Source organism: Podarcis pityusensis (assembly GCF_964106645.2).
Source record: "Podarcis pityusensis genome assembly, chromosome: 8".
NCBI lineage: Eukaryota > Metazoa > Chordata > Lepidosauria > Squamata > Lacertidae > Podarcis > Podarcis pityusensis.
The window spans coordinates 78803538-78823631 of NC_138033.1; the positions used below are offsets into that span (position 1 = coordinate 78803538).

Genomic DNA, 20094 nt, shown 5'->3' on the forward strand with positions numbered 1-20094 from the left:
TGACACTCTAGCTAGGGTGCGAGACCCCGTGACGCATGGGGATATACCGTATTTTTCGCTCTATAACACGCACCAGACCATAACACGCACATAGTTTTTAGAGGAGGAAAACAAGAAAAATAAATTCTAAACGAAACAGTGGATGTATGATTTTTGTGGTTCATGCTGTGGCCACAGACATGTGATCTGACAGTGAGTTTGGAGTAGCTCAATGCAAAAATCCTGAGGATCCATGCTTTGTAACCACGTTTTTGCACCACTGCGGCCCCAGGCAACAGTGGGTGCGTGATTTTTTGGTGCAAGATGTAGCCATGGACGTGCTATGTGATCTGATGGTGAATTTGGGGTGACCCAGTGCAAAAATCCTGAGGATCCATGTGGATCCGTGCTTTGTAACCACATTTTAAGTGGGGAGGGAAGGAAAAGCACTCAAGGGACAAGAAGCACGTGTGGGGTGTGTGGAGAAGGATGCTGCTAATAATGAAGAAGAGGGGTATAAGGGGAGAAGGCTCCTCTCCTCTCCCACTTTGCTCCTTTAAAGCAAGCAGGCTCTGCTTTTCTCCCTCCTCCCCGCTCATCCCCGGCTTAGCGAGCTGAAAAACTTTGCTGCTATTTAGCAAGCTGAGTGGGGAGGAGAGAGGGACAGAGAGCCTGCTTGCTTTAAAGGAGCCAACTGGACAGGAGCCACTTACACTCATGTAAGCGGCTCCTCTCCTCTCCCGCTTTGCTCCTTTAAAGCAAGCAGGCTCTCTGTCCCTCTCTCCTCCCCACTCAGCGGCTCTTCTCCCGCTTTGCTGTTTCAAAGCGAGCCACGGAGGAGGGAAGGAAGGGGAACCATGGATCCTCTGCTCACCACTGCAGCAGATCCCCCCCGCCATCCATACGCATTCGCTCCATAACACGCACAGACATTTCCCCTTACTTTCTAGGAGGAAAAAAGTGAGTGTTATGGTGCAAAAAATACGGTAATCTCGGGTTCATTCCACTGCAGCCTTTTCTTCCAAGAGTGTAAAATGATTCAAGACGTTAATTCGTCTAACTCAGAGCCACTGTTTAAAATTGTTATTTATTATACTGACACCTTCACCTTTCTTACATGTGGCAGCAGGGGAGCATTTCCCAGTAACATAATGCCACCCCGTATCTTTCAGACCCCCAACCCGACCGAGACCTGCCTAGCTTCCTCTGCAAGCTGGCTAAATTCTGTGCCTTCAAACCGTGCCCCTCGGTGGGGGGGGGGGGTGTTGCTCATTCTTCCTGAGCAAGGATACCCACAGCTTGAAGGGTCGTGTGAAGCCTGACGGATACGCAGGGCCAGCCCCTGCAAAAGGCCGGGTGAAGCAGCTGCCCTGGGCAGTGGAAGCCCCAAGGCAACACCTTGAAATGGCAGAGAAATGGTGCCAATTTCCAGCAAGATGACACGATCTCACTGGAACCCGCCATCGCCGCCTCTGCTGCTTCGTGCCGCCACCACGCAACCTAGGTAAGGGATGTTTCGGTGGCGGTGGCAAGGCGACACTTTCCATTTCGCCTCAAGCAGGGAAACGGGGCACATCACATCAGGAGTTTCCTTAGAGGACTTGCACAGAACTTACCGTATTTTTCACTCTATAAGATGCACCAGACCATAAGACGCACCTAGTTTTTGGAGGAGGAAAACAAGAAAAAAAATATTCTGAATCTCAGAAGCCAGAACAGCAAGAGGGATTGCTGTGCAGCGAAAGCAGCAATCCCTCTTGCTGTTCTGGCTTCTGGAATAGCTGCACAGCCTGCATTCACTCCATAAGATGCACACACATTTCCCCTTACTTTTTAGGAGGGAAAAAGTGAGTCTTATAGAGCAAATAATACGGTACTTACGGGGAAAAAATGGATGTGGTTTGTGCGAGCGGATGTCCGGGGTGGGTTGGGGTGAAGAAATCACAACTTTTGTCCCTCTCCCCATCCAACCCCTTGTCCTTTCAACCTGTGCAGTTATAAATAAAAGAGGTATATTTATTTTCTTCTTTCCTATGAAGCTTGCTACGTCTCCAGTGTCCTAGATTGAACCTGGGACTTTCTTCAGGCACTTTGCCACTGAGCTACGGCTCTTTCTCTAAAAACAGTGCAAGGTTGTGAATAAAGGGGATGGTCTATGAACCTAGGGAGCTGCCTTATATCACTGCGTCCATCTAGTTCAGTATTATCAACACTGACCAGCAGTGGCTCTCCAGGGTTTTAGGCAGGGGACATTCCCACCACTAACCTGGAGATGTCATGGAATAGAGTTGGAAGGGACCCTAACTTCCTGCAATGCAGGAATCTCAACTGAAGCATCCATGAGACATGGTCGACCAAACTCTTGCTTTAAAATCTCCAATGAAGGAGAGTCCACAACCTCCGAAGGGAGTCGGTTCCACTGTCAAGCAGCTCTTAATGTCAGGCTCCTCAGTCACTGTGCAACGGCCCATCCCCTCAGGAGAGTTCTGGATTGGCAAAAGGGACAAGCGTCCTCATACAAATGCGGTTATGGAATGTGAGTTACTGTAAGGCACGGCGATGGGCACTGGAAGGATGAGCAGAAATTGAGAACTGTTTGCCATTGTCAAGTAAAGGTGGAAAGCTTCCATCCTCAGGGGGCAGGACAGCTCCTCACCCACCCATCCCAGTTACCAAACACCATGGAAAACAACAACCGTGGACGGATTACTTCCATCACGCTCTGCGGCTGGTGTTCTCAGGGCCGGACGACTGCTGCGGAACAGAGAATCCTAGCAGACTGATCTTTGGTCTGCTCCTGCAAAGGCAAGTCTTTAGTGTTCTTTGGAAACTTCAGCAAAGGGCTGATGGGAAGACTCAGTGCAAACACTACAATAACCATCATGCTGCGGCGCCTCATATGTTATCTGAAAGTCAGAGGGGCGCTTGCGGAGCTGGAAAGTTCTTGGGAATGTGATGAGCTGGTGGGAAAAGGCTCTTCTAGCCCAGCTGCGTCCTGGTCCCTTGCGGCACTAGAGATTTCACCCTGTCCAGAAACTGCCTCTGCTGGCGGCGGGAGGTCATTTGGGCCCGAACTGTGGCTGGAAACCGGCTCCCACACCCAGTGGTCATCACCGTTGACGTCGCCTTCATTGGTAGCGCCGGGCCCTTCCTCTCCCACGATGCATTGCTCTTCCTGAGTGTCACATGGTACCGGCCCCGGGTCCTCCTGAAGCTCAGTGGAGAGAGTGGCGAGGCTACCCTCCTCTTCCAGGCGGCAATGCTTCGTTTTGACACCCACGGCTTTCAGGATCGTGTCCATCTGCTTCATGTAGTCCAGATGGCCGCTCACCTGGAAAGAACCACAGAGTTTAGGGACATGGGAAGACGCCCAGGACTGAGTCTGACCTGTTGGTTCCTCTAGCTGAGTGTAGTCCACAATGACCAGCAGAAAGGGCTCTCTGGGGTTTGAGGCAGATAACTCTTCCAGCCCTACCTAGACATGCCAGGGGGATTCAGAGAAACCTAGATCTGGAAGGGTCCCTCAAGGGTCATCTAGCCCAACCCCCTGCAATAATAATAATAATAATAATAATAATAATTTTTATTTATATCCCGCCCTCCCCAGCTGAAGCCGGGCTCAGAGCGGCTAACAACAGTAAAATGATAAAACATTCTAAAATCATTTCATTATAAAATTAATTCAAATCAAATTAATGGCAACCATTGGGCCAGAGTTCTATTACAGAAGGAGGGGGTCAGACTGTGCCTTGGCCAAAGGCCTGGTGGAACAGCTCTGTCCTGCAGGCCCTGCGGAAAGATGTCAAGTACCGCAAGGCCCTAGTGTCTTATGACAGAGCATTCCACCAGATCGGAGCCACAGCTGAAAAAGCCCTGGCTCTGGTTGAGGCCAGCCTAACCTCTCTGTGGCCTGGGACCTTCAAGATGTTTTTGTTTGAAGACCGTAAGTTCCTCCGTGGGACATAGCAGGAGAGGCAGTCCCGTAGGTACGAGGGTCCTAGGCCGTATAGGGCTTTGAAGGTTAAAACCAGCTCCTTAAACCTGATCCTGTACTCCACCGGGAGCCAGTGCAGCTGGTATAGCACCAGGTGAATGTGATCTCGCAGCAAGAACCCCGTAAGGAGTCTCGCCACGGCATTCTGCACCCGCTGGAGTTTCTGGGTGAGTCTCAAGGGCAGCCCCATGTAGAGCGAGTTACAATAATCCAGCCTGGAGGTGACCGTTGCGTGGATCACGGTGGCTAGGTCAGGGCGAGAGAGGTAAGGTACCTTCTGCGTACCAAGCAGGTGCTGCGTCACTGAGCTACGGCCCTTTCCTTAAAAATGAAGCAAGGTCTCTAGTTCCCATGAGGTTGGCTTCTGTTCGTGATCTAGCTCAGTACTGCCGGCACTAACTGGCAGCAGCTCTTGGGGGTTTCAGGAAAGGAGTCTTTCCCCAGCCCTACCCGGAGATGCTGCCGGTGGAGATTTTGAACCTGGGACCTTCTGCTTGTGAAGTAGGTGCTCTGCCACCGAGCCACAACCCTTCCCCAAACAACGCCACCAGTTAGGAACAAAGCTTTAGTGCTGAGGGTCAGGTGCATAGGAGTAGAAAGGATGGAGGAGACTCCCATTGTCTCCATTATCAGCCCTGCCTACTATTTGAAGGTCTACTGTTCATGGAAATGGAGGCTACAGTGTCTAATAGCCTCTGACAACGGACCTATCTGCCTACGCCGCTGAGGTTTTGTCAGGAACACTTTGACATTTGAAGCCACTTAGAACTTGGCACGAACAGCCCGCTGTCGTATTTTTAATCCACATTTTTTACGAGGCAATCTGCAGCCATATGGCTCAACCGGTCTTTTTCTCTTCCCGGTTTTGGAGAGGTTAGAACTTTTAATTAAAAGGGGCTGTTGAGGGCTTAATGGAAGGAGACTCCAGATGTTGGTGGGGATTTTGAGAAGCGGAAGGTAGGAAGGGCGGCCCTGTTCTCCTCTTTAACCCCGTTTGGTTGCTAAGGAGACAGAAATTAAAAATCAGGCAGAGGGATCAAAGAGGAGAAGAATCAAAGGGTGAGAGGAGGGCAGCATTACTCTTGTGGTACTGGGGTGGCGGCTGTAAGACCTCTCTTTCTGTCTTTCTGCATTATGTAGGCCTGGAAGGAGGCAGGCCCAGAACAGCTAATCATGCAGAGTCACGGCTGCATCTCTGCACGAGTAAGCGGTCCAAAATATTCAGTCGTGGGTCACATCTACACATCCACTGAAAGCACATCACTTTTCCCAAAAGAATCCTGGGTACCACAGTCCACCCTTCATGGTGCTACAATAATAATAATAATAATAATAATAATAATAATTAATAATGTATTATTTATACCCCGCCCATCTGGCTGGGTCCCCCCAGCCACTCTGGGCGGCTTCCAACAAAACACTAAAATACAACAACCTATAAAACATTAAAAGCTTCCCTAAACAGGGCTGCCTTCAGATGTCTTCTAAAAGTCTGGTAGTTGTTGTTCTCTTTGACATCTGGTGGAAGGGCGTTCCACAGGGCGGGTGCCACTACTGAGAAGGCCCTCTCCCTGGTTCCCTGTAACTTGGCTTCTCGCAGCGAGGGAACCGCCAGAAGGCCCTCGGCGCTGGACCTCAGTGTCCAGGCAGAACGATGGAGGTGAAGACGCTCCTTCAGGTATACTGGACCGAGGCTGTTTAGGGCTTTCAAGGTCAGCACCACCACTTTGAATTGTGCTTGGAAACGTACTGGGAGCCAGTGTAGGTCTTTCAAGACTGGTGTTATATGGTCTCGGTGGCCGCTCCCAGTCACCAGCACTTTGAATCGTGCTCGGAAACATACTGGGAGCCAATGCAGATCTCTCAGGACTGGTGTTATGTGGTCCCGGCGGCTACTCCCAGTCACCAGTCTAGCTGCCGCATTCTGGATTAGTTGTAGTTTCCGAGTCACCTTCAAAGGTAGCCCCACATAGAGCGCATTGCAGTAGTCCAAGCGAGAGATAACTAGAGCATGCACCACTCTGGCGAGACAGTCCATGGGCAGGTAGGGTCTCAGCCTGCTTACCAGATAGAGCTGATAAAACGGCTGCCCTGGACACAGAATTGACCTGCACCTCCATGGACAGCTGTGAGTCCAAAATGACTCCCAGGCTGTGCACCTGGTCCTTCAGGGGCACAGTTACCCCATTCAGGACCAGGGAATCCCCCACACCCGCCCGCCCCCTGTCCCCCCAAAACAGTACTTCTGTCTTGTCAGGATTCAGTCTCAATCTGTTAGCTGCCATCCATCCTCCCAGCACCTTGAACAGAGTACGGTTCCTAGGATTCTTGGGGATGGGGGAGGGAAGCCATGTGATTTAAATGTGCTCGAAATGTATGGAGGGGCATAAAGCATCGCTACGTTTCAATCTGCAGATCGTTTCTGGAGGCGTGGATGAAGCAGGCTTGCCAAATCAATTTTCTCCCTTGCTCATACCCAGCTAGTAAGAGTCGCAACCCTCTCAAACACTGAGATTAGCAGAGAGGGGGGCCCCCGGCCCCTCTTGGCAGTTCCTCAGAACCTGGTAGCTGTGACGGCCCGGGAGAGAGCATTTTCTGTGGCAACCCCTGAGCTTATTATATTTTATTTGGAGCATCTGCGCCCAGCTCTTCGGCTCAGTTGGCTCCCAGTGTGGCTCATGTACAATCAGAAAGTGCAAGCCAGTAGGCTTACAAACTATAGGACACGACACAAAAGGTAAATGGGACAGGGAGGAGAAATCAAACAGGCCACCAACTCTTATTTGGTTGTTCTTCTAATGAGCAGCTGGCACAGTTCAGTGGGAGGTGATGCCTGTTGGGGGAGCCAGTCTGTCACAGCAGAGCTGATGCAGAGAGCCTTCTGCTTTCTGTCTTTCCCACGGAGCCAGTGGGACGGAACGGCTGCTCCCCAGTGACAGCTGAGGGAGAGGAGGGCTGAATCCCTGAGCCCGCAGAGATGCATGTGGGAGCTTCACTATGCAGTTTTTGTCATATGCTCAAGATGCACCTCTTTATCCTGGCCTCTGACACAGAGGTATGTTTTCAGAACCCATCCTATTCTTGCAATTGTGTATTGTTTTGATCTGTTTTTAAAACTTGAATTTTAAATTGCTGGGACTCGCCCTGGGGTGCAGAGCAAGCGATCAAACAAAATATTGTTGCATACCATCCCAATCTCTGAGAGGTGCGAGATTCCAGCGGTTCCGACCACTTACTCAGGGTTCAGTTTCCTTTGGAATGAGGCACAGCGGAGACTGTTTAGGACACATGCTTTATTTACACATATACAGAACCTGAGCCTACAATGGAGGGGTTCGCAGCATTAACACCCCAAGAGGGCCTTGCTTCCCCCATAGTCGCAGCCGCAGATTCCAACAGAAATCAGACATGGCTCTGTCTCCCAGCTGCCCAGCCTGCCAACTTCCAGCTTCAAGCTCACGCAACTCAACTCTCAACTTCTGGCCTTTGTCTTTCTATCTAGCGATGAGCTGAGGAAACACGGGGCTCCCATTTGCCATCTGGCACGGAGCCACTTCCTTTGTTACTTTACTGGCTAGTCCAGGAACTGAACCCTTGCTTATATTTTAACACTAGCTGGGTCCAGGAACCAGAAAGGTCTCAAAACACAGCCCTCTGGCTTGGGAGAATTCAGCAGCCGTCACTGACGTTTACTGCCTGCAGGTCTGGAAAGCGCTACTTACGATCGACGAGAGATCCACATTCACCATTCTCCTGTCGTCCAGGTTAACCGGCTGAAGTCCAGCGACGTTGAGTTGAACAGAGGATGTCCGGTAGACATATCTCAGCAGCCAGTCTCCCCTGGGAGGAGAAAAAGGAACCAATACTACTGAACAGCCGTATCATTAAACCGACTGAAGCATATAAGCGGGTGGGCCACCAAACCCAGGGATCGGGTTCCCATGACTCTCCAGGTACTGCAGCCCCATCATCCTGGAGCATTGCCCATGTTGGCTGGGGCTGATGGAGGTCCAGCTGCACCTAGAGCGCCACAGGTTCCCCATCCCTGAACTAGACCATCACTTGCCTTCACTGCCCCTTTGTTTAACCGTTTAGTCGTGTCCGACTCTTCGTGACCCCATGGACCAGAGCACGCCAGGCACTCCTGTCTTCCACTACCTCCCGCAGCTTGGCAAACTCATGTTTGTAGCTTTGAGAACACTGTCCAACCATCCTGCCCTCTGTCCTCCCCTTCTCCTTGTGCCCTCCATCTTTCCCAACATCAGGGTCTTTTCCAGGGAGTATTCTCTTCTCATGAGGCGGCCAAAGTATTGGAGCCTCAGCTTCAGGATCTGTCCTTCCAGTGAGCGGCCCCGAGCTCCCGCCATCACAACTCTACCTTCTTTGAATGACGCTGGACCACAGCTCCCATCCCCCCTTGGCTGGCTGGACAGCTGAGAAAAGCCTTGCGGGCCAGCTCTGCAAGTGATGGCAAGTGAAGGCAAGTGACGGTCTAATTCAGGGATGGGAAACCTGGGGAGCTGCAGATGTTGCTGATTAACAACATCCATCTCTCCTTGGCCATTAGCCATGCCATCTGAATAGCTGATAGAAGCTTGGGTCCAGCAACAGCTAGAGGTTGCCAGGTATCACACCCCTGAACTAGACCGTCACTTGCCTTTACTGCCCCTAACTCCCACCATGACAACTCTGGCTTCAATTAATGCAGGGATGGCCCCTCTTCAGTGCCTAACTCTCCTTCCTTCCTTCACACACACAAACACACCTCGCCTCCCAGGAAGAATATCAAGGCAAAGACATCAGACCCAGCAATCTTTTTCAAGAGACCATCAAAACCACACGCTAAATTTTCCAAATGATTACAGAAAACTAGCCCGGCCACCCTATTTTTAGGGCCTACAGACCTGCAGTAGCCGTTGATGATCCTTCCCGAAACAACCTTGGCAATTTGCTTCCAGTATTTGGCTTCCCCTTCCACTGGTGCCCCTAGGAGGACCACGTCTTCGACGATGCCTCTGCAGTCTGAGAAGAGAGGGAGCCCACCCACCCCGAAAAGGATCAAGGATCAGTGAGACGGCCTTGGAGGATGATGCTCTAGAGCCGTGGCGGCGGCTTGGGAATGGCTGGTCGCCGCTTTCGAAATGCAGTTTGGGGAATCTGGCGCCATGAAACTCAACAGCGTGTGTTTACTCAGAAGAAAGCTGCACTTAATTCACAGGGACTCACTGCCACCTAACCATGCATAAGGATGCAGTCTCGAAGAGGGATCCAGATTCTATGCACGCCTAGTCTTATCCAGATTCTAGCAAGAGCCAGTGTGGCCTGTTGGTTATAGTGTCCGACTAGGACCTGGGAGAGACCAGGGTTTGAATGCCCACTAGGCCGTGAAGCTCTCACTGGGTGATGTTAGGCCAGTCACGGCTTCCCATCTAACCTACCTTACAGGGTCATTTAAACCTTGTGGGGATTAAATGAGGAGGGGGAGAACCATGAGCACCAATTGGAGCTCCTTGGAGGAAGAGGGTGGGATATAAATGCAAGAAACGCACAAGCAAGATGGACACTGAAGGTTGTCTCCAATGAAGGGCACATTTACACCTTATATTTCAAGCTCTATTGTGCTGCTTTCAACAACCATGGCTTCTCCCAAAGAATCCTGGGAGCTATAGTTGGTTATGGGTGCTGAGAGTTGGTAGGAGACCGCCTCCCTTTACATTCCCATCCCAGAGCTACAGTTCCCAATGTTCCCTGGGAAGAGGGATGGACAGTTAGCCACTCTGGGAATTGTAGCTCTGGGAGGGGAATAAAGGTAAAGGGGCCCCTGACCATTAGGTCCAGTCGTGGCTGACCCTGGGGTTGTAGCGCTCATCTCGCTTTATTGACCGAGGGAGCCAGCGTACAGCTGTGGCCAGCATGACTAAGCCGCTTCTGGCGAACCAGAGCAGCGCACGGAAATGCCGTTTACCTTCCCGCCGGAGCGGTACCCATTTATCTACTTGCACTTTGACATGCTTTCAAACTGCTAGGTTGGCAGGAGCAGAGACCGAGCAACGGGAGCTCACCCCGTCGTGGGGATTTGAACCGCCGACCTTCTGATTGGCAAGTCCTAGGCTCTGTGGTTTAACCCACAGAGCCACCCGCGTCCCTGGGAGGGGAATAGCAGTGCCCTAACAATTCTCAACAAATTACAGTTCCAGGCTGGGAACGTCCCTTACCTGAAACCCCAGGGAGCTGATGCTGCCAACCCGTGTTGACAATACTGAGCTGGATGGACCCATAGCCTGGCTTAATATAACACAGTTTCCTATGCTTCTATTTGAGGTTTGGCCTTCATTCAGAACCATGAGGACTAGATTCTTTTCCTCTCTTTTGAAGATAGACCTCAGCTCAGTGGGCAGAGCACCTGCTTTGCATGCAGGAGGCTCCAGGTTCAAATCCCTGGCATCTCCAGGTAGGGCTGGGAAAGATCCCCTGCCTGAAACAAGGGAGAGCCGCTGCCAGTCAGTGCAGACAATACTGAGCTAGATAGGCCAAAGGCCTGATTCATCATCATCATCATCATCATCATCATCATCATCAACTTTATTGCACTAGCCAAAGGCCATGGCATCATTCACAACGGGAAACAGAAAAACAACAATAACCATAAAAACATCAGGCACCGCAGATACAATAAACCACGATCACATCTCCTAAAAATTATTTGTTGCATACGATATAATAGCAAGGGGTTCTCAGGTAGAAAGTGCCAGCTTAAATGTCCGAATCACCTTTGCAATTGACCGCTATTTTATCTAGTTCTTTTCTCCTGATCTTCTTAGCTGCCAACGCATATAGTGCTACTTTATAAGTTACAAAGTCATCACTATCACTCAGCAGCCATTTCACCCTTTCCACCCTATTCGAGTGTGTTCCATTCGTGAGCAGGGGGTTTTATAAATCGGTCTCTTGGTTCTATATATAGCGGGCATTGCAATAAATAGTGGTACAATTCATAAGGCAGCTTCTTACATTCCCAAGTGCGAGCGTCTGAGTGTCTCCTCTGGAGCAGGGGCCACTGAATTCAATGGGCTAAGCAACTTTAATTGTCTGTCCCTCCATGCATAGCAGGAGGTTGGACTAGATGACCGTTGGGGGCCCCCTTCCAACTCTACAATTCTGTAATACATGCTTGTACCCAATGCTAGGCCTACTCAGAGGAGACCCATCAAAACCAATGGACATGACTAAGTTAGGTCCATTTCCTTCAATGTGCTTACTCCCAGTAGGACTTACATAGATGGAACCTTTGAGATTTACTTATTTTTCCCCCAACACCCAGAGTACAACCAGTACTCAAGCAACGGGGAAGACAATTTTTTTTATAAAAAAAAGATTGCAAATAAATATCAAAGCGGCTGCAGGCAGCTCTCAGGAGCAACTCAATTTACAATCTGTGTTCTGATTCTTGGATTTTTTTCCTAGAAGGGTCTTTTTTTTTTGTGGGAGGGTGGAAGGGGAGGGGGAGAGTAAAGAGGAAACAAAAAAGATAAGACACTTCCAATTTGTCATTCTGAATGATCCAATTTGGGGAGATTATGAGACTTATTCTAAGTGCACGCCAGAAGAAAAAGGAGTTGGCGGCAGCGGCGGGGGGGCGGGGGGGAGCAATTTCTGCTGCCCAAAAGGAATTCATAACCCTGATTTGACTCATCTTAATTTGAAGAGCAGCAGGGTTCTTTTGCAGAAGAAGTTCAGATGAGGGGAGGACGGATTCTGAGTGAGCGTCATAGTCAGGTAATGTGATCATCGTTATTTGCAGCTTGGGGCTTCTGACCTTAAAACCACCCCCTGTTTAAGACTGGACAGTGGGTGGTAGTGGGGTTGGGGCTGGGGGGAGGAAAGCTCCAGGCTGAATGGGGTGCATTCTGCATGGAACTTCACCCACCCACCCACAACACACAGCCACTGCCTAGCACACTGAAGGAGCAACAGGAAATCAACAGTCGCCAGAGTTGCCTGGCAACATCCTCCTCCTCCCTCCTCCCCATCTCATCTTTCGGCCCCTGCACAGCCACCCAGTCTTAAGCCAGCACGGTCGAAAAGAGCAGAAGGGAAAGAGGGCTGTGCACAGATGTGCCACTGGGCTAGACTACTGTGGCACAGTGCTTGTGGGGCTGCCTTTGGAGACGGCTTGGGAAAATCACAGCTAGCTCACAACCAGGGAACTCGTTGCAGTGGTGCCTTGGCAAACGCACTGGTTCTTGGGTTTGCTGTTGGGCTGAATGCAATTGCTCTTTTTCCTTATTAAAGGTCTTGGTGGTTTGGGTCTAGCCTGTCTGCACCCGAGGCTTTTTAAGAACTTAAAAACGTAAGGAGAGCCTGTTGGATCACACTAAGTGCCCGTCCTGTTCTTGCAGCGGCCGACCAGGTGCCCCAAAGGGACACCCGCAACAGGATCCGGGCACAAGAGCCCTCTCCCCTCCTGTGGCATTTGGAAGCAATGCTGAAGGCCTTCTGGCGGTTCCCTCATTGCGAGAAGCAAAGCTACAGCGAACCAGGCCTTCTCGGTGGTGGCACCTGCCCTGTGGAACGCCCTCCCATCAGATGTCAAAGAGATAAACAAATACCTGACATTCAGAAGACATCTGAAGGCAGCCCTGTTCAGGGAAGTTTTTAATGTATGAAATGTTCGTGTATTTTTGGTCTTTGTTGGAAGCCGCCCAGAGTGGCTGGGGAAACCCAGCCAGATGGGCGGGGTATAAATAATAAATAATAATAATTATTATTATTATTATAACAAAGGCAGAGCAGAGTCATCATGGCTATTTGCCATCGATAGCCCTCTCTTCCATTAATTCATCCAATCCTTTTCTAAAGCCATCTATCTTGGTGGCCATCAATGAGTCCTTAGAGAATGTCCTTAAGAGGTGCTGAAAAGAGTGCAGTCAAGTCACCTTCCTGGTGCCAAGAGGCACAGAATCATAGAAGTGTAGAGTTGGGAGGGACCACCAAGGGCCATCTAGTCCAACCCCCTCCAAATGCAGGAATCTCAGCTAAAGCATCCAAGACAAATGGCCAGCCAGCTTCTGCTTATAAACCTCCAAGGAAGGAGAGTCCACCACCTCTTGCGGGAGTCTGTTCCACTGTCAAAACAGCTCTTACTGTCAGAAAGTTCTTCCTGATGTTTAGTCAGAATTTCCTTTCTTGTGACTTGATGCCGACTTGGTTCCAGTCCTCCCCTCCAGAGCAAGAGAAAACAAGTTTGTTTCCTCTTCCAGGGAGTTCCAAAGTGAATGTGCTGCAAGGAGGGGAGAGAGCTCTTGCGCTCAGGCGCTGCTTGCAGATTTCCCCACTGGCACCTAGTCGGCCACTGTGAGAACAGGATGGACTAATGGGGACATTGGCCTGATCCTGATATGTCCTTGAGGCTGAGAGATGAGGCCGGGGGCGGCAGAAAGAAGCAAAGACAAGGAGCGTGTGTTGAACGCTGCGTATTACCACGCAGCAATTTCAACGCAGCACCCGGGAATATTGGATAGGGTCCCTCCCTTTTCGGTGAGGATGCATCTCGTTATATTAATTGGTACAAATCGTCCAGCATAACCGTCTGTGGCAAGGAAGACGGGGGGGGGGGGGGGGGACACACACACGTCGGCGAGCGATCGTGACCATTCGATTCCTCGTTGTCACCGAGCTATTAATACAGGAGGTCACGGCTTGTGTTAGCAGTTGGCAGATTGTCTTCCAAGTTAAATAGGAGAACTGTTGGGCGTGGGGGTGGGCAACGGCAGCCGAGAACGGCAACTTTTAAGGAAAAGGAGGAAGAAAACAGGATGGTGTGCGAGGATGCGGAGACGGCTCGGGCAGACTTTTAGTAACGGATGCTGTCGTGACGAAAGAGCCTCTGTGGGAGGCTTGGAGGCGATCCCAGGAATCCTGACGCCACGGCGCTTCCGAGGAGGACGGCGCTAGCTTTGTGTAAAACACTGTCTGGTCTGTTATGTACCTGGCCAATAAAGTGCACTGGGCAGGACAGGGCCTCCTGCAGATGCTTTCTTTATGATGTATAGGCCTTTAGGGACGCGGGTGGCACTGTGGGTTAAACCACAGAGCCTAGGACTTGCCGATCGGAAGGTCAGCGGTTCGAATCCCCGCGACGGGGTGAGCTCCCGTTGCTCGGTCCCTGCTCCTGCCAACCTAGCAGTTCGAAAGCACGTCAAAGTGCAAGTAGATAAATAGGTATCGCTCCGGTGGGAAGGTAAATGGCGTTTCCGTGCGCTGCTCTGGTTCGCCAGCTTAGTCATGCTGGCCACATGACCCGGAAGCTGTACGCCGGCTCCCTCGGCCAATAAAGCAAGATGACTGCCGCAACCCCAGAGTCAGCCACGACTGGACCAAAATGGTCAGGGGTCCCTTTACCTTTACCTAGGCCTTTAGGGTGTGTCCGCTGCCTTTTGCAACTCCCTCTTGTTGCATATCAGAACCAGAAGCTGCCTTATACTGAACCGTACTCTTGGGTCCGGACAGCTCAATACTGCCTGCACTGACTGGCAGCAATGGCACATTCCTAGCCCAACTGGAGATGATGCCTGGGATTGAGCCCAGGACTGCCTATAAGCAAACAGGTGTCCTTCCCTTTTGACAGGGTTTGCCACCTGCATAGGCCTGCAGCAAAACCAGGCTCTTTCAGGAGTGCATCTGTAAGCTACATACACCTTTCGCCGGGTCCCTGAATTGACCCTGGCCAATTCAGATGTGCAGGGTACCTTTGTGGTAATCGCAGCCAGGCCCTCTTCTAAGATTATGTGATAATCTTATAATTACGCAATAATAAAAATTAGGGTGCATTGCAACCCGAGATCTCCACACATCCCCTTTCACCTGGATCTATTTTCTGTGCGTGTCAATTGCTTTGGAGTGAGCCAAGTTGTGTTTTCCCTGGAGTTCTCCTTGTACTTAGCAGAACTTGTGCCCCATTCTCACAAAACAAAGTTGAAAGGAATCCCCCAAGGTCATCTGGCCCAACCCACTGCAATGCAGGAAGCTCCTTGTGCTTTCAGTGTGCCTAAGGTTCTGAAAATTATAATAATAATATAATAATTTATTATTTATACCCCGACCATCTGGCTGAGTTTCCCCAGCCACTCTGGGCGACCCCCAATCGAGTGTTAAAAACAATACAGCATTAAATGTTAAAAATTTCCCTAAACAGGGCTGCCTTCAGATGTCTCTTAAAAATAGGATAGCTGCTTATTTCCTTGACATCTGATGGGAGGGCGTTCCACAGGGCGGGCGCCACTACCGAGAAGGCCCTCTGTCTGGCTCCCTGTAACCTCACTTCTCGCAATGAGGGAACCACCAGAAGGCCTTCGGTGCTGGATCTCAGTGTCCGGGCAGAACAATGGGGGTGGAGACACGCCTTCAGGTATACAGGACCGAGGCCGTTTAGGGCTTTAAAGGTCAGCACCAACACTTTGAATTGTGCTCAGAAACGTACTGGGAGTCAATGCAGATCTCTCAGGACCGGTGTTATGTGGTCCCGGTGGCCACTCCCAGTCACCAGTCTAGCTGCCGCATTCTGGATTAATTGCAGTTTCCGGGTCACCTTCAAAGGTAGCCCCACGTAGAGCGCATTGCAGTAGTCCAAGCGGCAGATAACGAGAGCATGCACCACTCTGGTGAGACAGTCCACGGGCAGGTAGGATCTCATCCTGTGTACCAGATGGAGCTGGTAGACAGCCGCCCTGGACACAGAATTAACCTGCGCCTCCATGGACAGCTGTGAGTCTAAAATGACTCCCAGGCTGCGCACCTGGTCCTTCAGGGGCACAAGTGGGTCTCCAGTTGTTGTTGGGGCTACAGCTCCCATCATCCCTAGCTAGCAGGACCAGTGGTCAAGGAAGATGGGAATTGTAGTGCAAAAACGGCTGGAGACCCAAGTTTGGCCTAAATGGCCGGTTTTGGAGCCGCCTCCTTCCATTCCGATTGGCCCCTGTTGGCACAAAGGGTGACTCAAAAGCTCCCCTTTCATGCTGATTGGTCGGCCCTGGGATGCTGGAAGTGGAGACCCTGCTACAAGGTGTCTTTGAGACACACACCCGCAACCACAGACCACTACACTGCTGATGAAGAACAAACACTGTCTCAGCTGTCTTACGGCCTGACTCCCCAACCCCCTCCAGCACGCACCTTCCTCCTTGGCCATTTCCTGGAGGCAGAAGTAGATGACCCTGGCGCCAAGACTGAAACCGATCAAGGTAACCGGCCGCTTGCCCTGGAAGGGGAAGGAACAGAATGACAGAACCCAAACAAGCTTAAAACCTCAAGCTCCCTGCCTCGAAAAAGCAGTAAAGATGATTACCACTTGACAGTGAAAAAGAAAGAAAGGTTTTGCCTAGCTGAATCATGTCCTAGAAATTTGGTGATGCTTGCCTACACGCAGGGGCCTTTGGCATGATCGACGCGACAGAGAGACTGTGTTTAAACTGTCTTTTTGTTTTAGTGATGTATTTGCCACCCTGAGCTCCTCTGGGAAGAAATTCATTAGCAGCAACGATTTGCGGTGGGTTAGACCAGATGACTGTTGGGTGCCTTCCAACTTGACAATTCTACGATTCCGTAGTGGCTGAAATATAGCATACCATACGGATGTTAAGAGTCATAATTCCTCACTCAGCCATCACCTTAGGATGGTCACTGCCCCTCTCAGAATAACCTACCTCACAAGGTTGTTGTGATGATTTATGGGTTGGTGGAGAACCGTGCATGCCGACTTGAGCTCGTTGGAGAAAAAAAAGGATGAGCTACAAATGCAGTAAATAAATTGAAATTGATGGGCCTAAGTTAGTCATGCCCATTAATTTCAGTGGGTCTATTCTGCGTAGGACTAACACTATCACCGCGATAAATGTTTTCCCCATGATTCTTTCTACATGATCCTTTAAGTGGCGGATTGCTGTGGACTGGACCGGGCCCTTATTTCTATTGTTGTTTTTTAGTGGTGTCCGACTCTTTGTGACCCCATGGACCAGAGCACACCAGGCACTCCTGTCTTCCACTGCCTCCCGCAGCTTGGTCAAACTCATGCTGGTAGCTTCGAGAACACTGTCCAACCATCTCGTCCTCTGTCGTCCCCTTCTCCTTGTGCCCTCCATCTTTCCCAACATCAGGGTCTTTTCCAGGGAGTCTTCTCTTCTCATGAGGTGGCCAAAGTATTGGAGCCTCAGCTTCACGATTGGTCCTTCCAGTGAGCACTCAGGGCTGATTTCCTTCAGAATGGAGAGGTTTGATCTTCCTGCAGTCCATGGGACTCTCAAGAGTCTCCTCCAGCACCATAATTCAAAAGCATCAATTCTTCAGCGATGAGCCTTCTTTATGGTCCAGCTCTCACTTCCATACATCACTACTGGGAAAACCATAGCTTTAACTATATGGACCTTTGTTGGCAAGGTGATCCTACGGATAAGCAAATTTACTTACAGTGGTACCTTGGGTTAAGAACTAAATTCATTCTGGAGGTCCGTTCTTAACCTGAAACTGTTCTTAACCTGAGGTACTACTTTAGCTAATGGGGCCTCCCGCTGCTGCCGTGCCGCCGCTGCACGATTTCTCTTCTCATCCTGAAGCAAAGTTCTTAACCCGAGGTACTATTTCTGGGTTAGCGGAGTCTGTAACCTGAAGAATCTGTAACCTGAAGTGTCTGTAACCCGAGGTACCACTGTATTTATTGTGTCCCTATTCCACCTCTCCTTCCAAGGAGCTCAAGGTGGCTTAAATGATTCTCTCCCCTTCTTCCATTCAGTCCCCACAACAACCCTGTGAGGTAGGTTAGGCTAGAAAAGTCACCCAGTGAGCTTCATGGGCGAGTGGGGATCTGAACCATGGTCTCCCAGGTACTGGAAGTTCCAATGCTCTAACTGCTACACCTCACTGCTCTGCCAACTGAGCCAGGACCCCCTCTACTACAGAGATCCCACAAAGATTTTTCCCAGCTCAGACACACTTGCATGTGGGTTGTGACCGTCAAGCCACCTTCCTACCTGGTGCCGGCTGAGCAGGATTCGAGCCAGGTGTTTGCCGACCTCAGACGAGCGGTGCAGGCACACTCCCCAGGGGTTATCAATCACGCTGGCCACCGTGAGCAGGGAGGCGGGTAATGCGAGCGCCGTGACGATGCCTGGGGGGTGGGGCAGGGGAGAGGAAACAGGACAGCTGGAAATCAGAAAGCTACATACAAATCTAATAGGATTTTTGCCAGAGTCTGCTGTCCCTGGTGAGGGCAGCATCGGCACCGATTCTACTTCTAAACTGCATTGGGGTTTTATTACAACCAAGCGGCATATAAACCTTTTGAAAGGAAGAAAATAAAACAGATACAGTCCTGTGACTTTCTTCTTTTATATTTGTTGGGGATCATTGGGTTGTCTTTGTTTTTAATTTTATTACGTATTTTGTGGGGGGTTTTGATACTGTAATTTTATGTTGTGAACTGCCCTGAGATTAATAATAATAATAATAGTAATAATAATAATAATAGTTTATTATTTGTACCCCGCCCATCTGGCTGGGTTTCCCAGCCACTCTATACAGGTATGGGACAGTGTACAAATTTTAATAATAATAATAATAATAATAATAATAAGGACTAGGAACTTGATTTCCTTTTTTAAAAAAGAGACGTTAAGTATATCTGGCTAGCCAAGAGTCATGGGATAATCGAGCGAGAGGGCTTCAAACTGAAGTAACAGGCGGAAGGAGGAACATAGAATAGTCGTGGGAAAATAACCGCCCAGAGTGGATGACCATCAACCACTTGCCTGACAAGACAGTGAATTTCAACGCTTCCTGAGCCACGACGTTGACTAATCCATTCAGCAAAGTGTCAAGCGTGTTGCCCAGCTCCATCAGGTACTTGCTCTCCCAGGCTAAGCAATACTGTTCTTTGGACTGCAGCAGGCTGCTCCAGGGAGCCGTGAAACTCCCTAAAAGTAGGAAGAAAAAGTTGCAGATGCAAAGAATTAATAAGACACAGATGGGAAGGGGGAGGTGCAGAATCCATGCATAATATAAACTTCCTGAAGCAGTAAGCGGGCTGAAAAACGCCTTTCAAATGTCATGCTCTCCTGAATTTTGCAATGCAGCTCTTTAACAAATATTGTGTATACACAGAAAGAAGTGTTATTAGGGAAACATGCACACAGAAATAGGAATTGGGGGAGCATACATAATGCATTATATTATGGGGGGGGGAGAACCGGCCTGCAAATATGAACATATTAGGCAGAAAGTGTGTCTTAAGGAAGACTGTTCCCCAAAATGCAGGCAGATTTTGGTGCTCTTTAATAAATGCAAACTGACACAGGAGTGGGATGTGCTGAAATCAAAGACTAGAAAGGTAAGAAACGGGGAGGAAGCAAAATTGGAAGATTCATCCACCCTCCGATGCAAACAGGCTTTGCATTGTCATGGTCGTGGATAAAATTTTATCTATTTATTTATTTATTTAGAGTTTCAGTGCCATGCTCTTCAGTCCCAAAAGCTCCCAGAGCAGCTTAGGTAAAGGTAAAGATAAAGGGACCCCTGACCATTAGGTCCAGTCGTGGCCAACTCTGGGGTTGCGGCGCTCTTCTTGCTTTATTGGCCGAGGGAGCCGGTGTAAAGCTTCCGGGTCATGTGGCCAGCATGACTAAGCCGCTTCTGGTGAACCAGAGCAGCCAACGGAAACGCCGTTTACCTTCCCGCCGGAGTGGTACCTATTTATCTACTTGCACTTTGACGTGCTTTCAAACTGCTAGGTTGGCAGGAGCAGGGACCGAGCAACGGGAGCTCACCCCATTGTGGGGATTCGAACCGCTGACCTTCTGATCAGCAAGTCCTAGGCTCTGTGGTTCAACCCAGGGGTCCTTTTACCTTTACTGAACCAGGTCTTGAAAGAACATGCCTGTGCTGTGCATATTAGTGCTGAGAGCAGATTCCTTCAAGGCAAAGGGCTAGCAACACTGAGCTGTAAAGTGGTGCTTGGGCTCCTCTGCTAAACTTCGAAACCTCTGCAAGGGCACATTAACACCTTCACCCTTTCACCCAGCAGCTTCTCCCCAAGGCTCATGGGACGCCGCTTGTTATTCAGAAAATAAAGTGGT

General features: G+C 50.0%; 1 protein-coding gene across 1 annotated transcript in view; it reads right to left on the reverse strand.

Moving 5' to 3' along the window:
* Positions 1 to 1047: 1047 nt before the first annotated feature.
* The window catches only part of TMCO4 (transmembrane and coiled-coil domains 4), a 41711-nt gene continuing 22664 nt past the window's right edge, over positions 1048 to 20094 (reverse strand). Inside the window, exons 9-14 of the mRNA XM_081018035.1 lie at positions 18772 to 18936; positions 17995 to 18131; positions 16145 to 16229; positions 8878 to 8995; positions 7696 to 7813; positions 1048 to 3310 (exon numbers count right to left, since the gene is read on the reverse strand). Coding sequence (XP_080874161.1) covers positions 2882 to 3310; positions 7696 to 7813; positions 8878 to 8995; positions 16145 to 16229; positions 17995 to 18131; positions 18772 to 18936 — 1052 coding nt within the window. The 3' untranslated portion in view covers positions 1048 to 2881. The remainder of the gene's footprint in view (positions 3311 to 7695; positions 7814 to 8877; positions 8996 to 16144; positions 16230 to 17994; positions 18132 to 18771; positions 18937 to 20094) is intronic.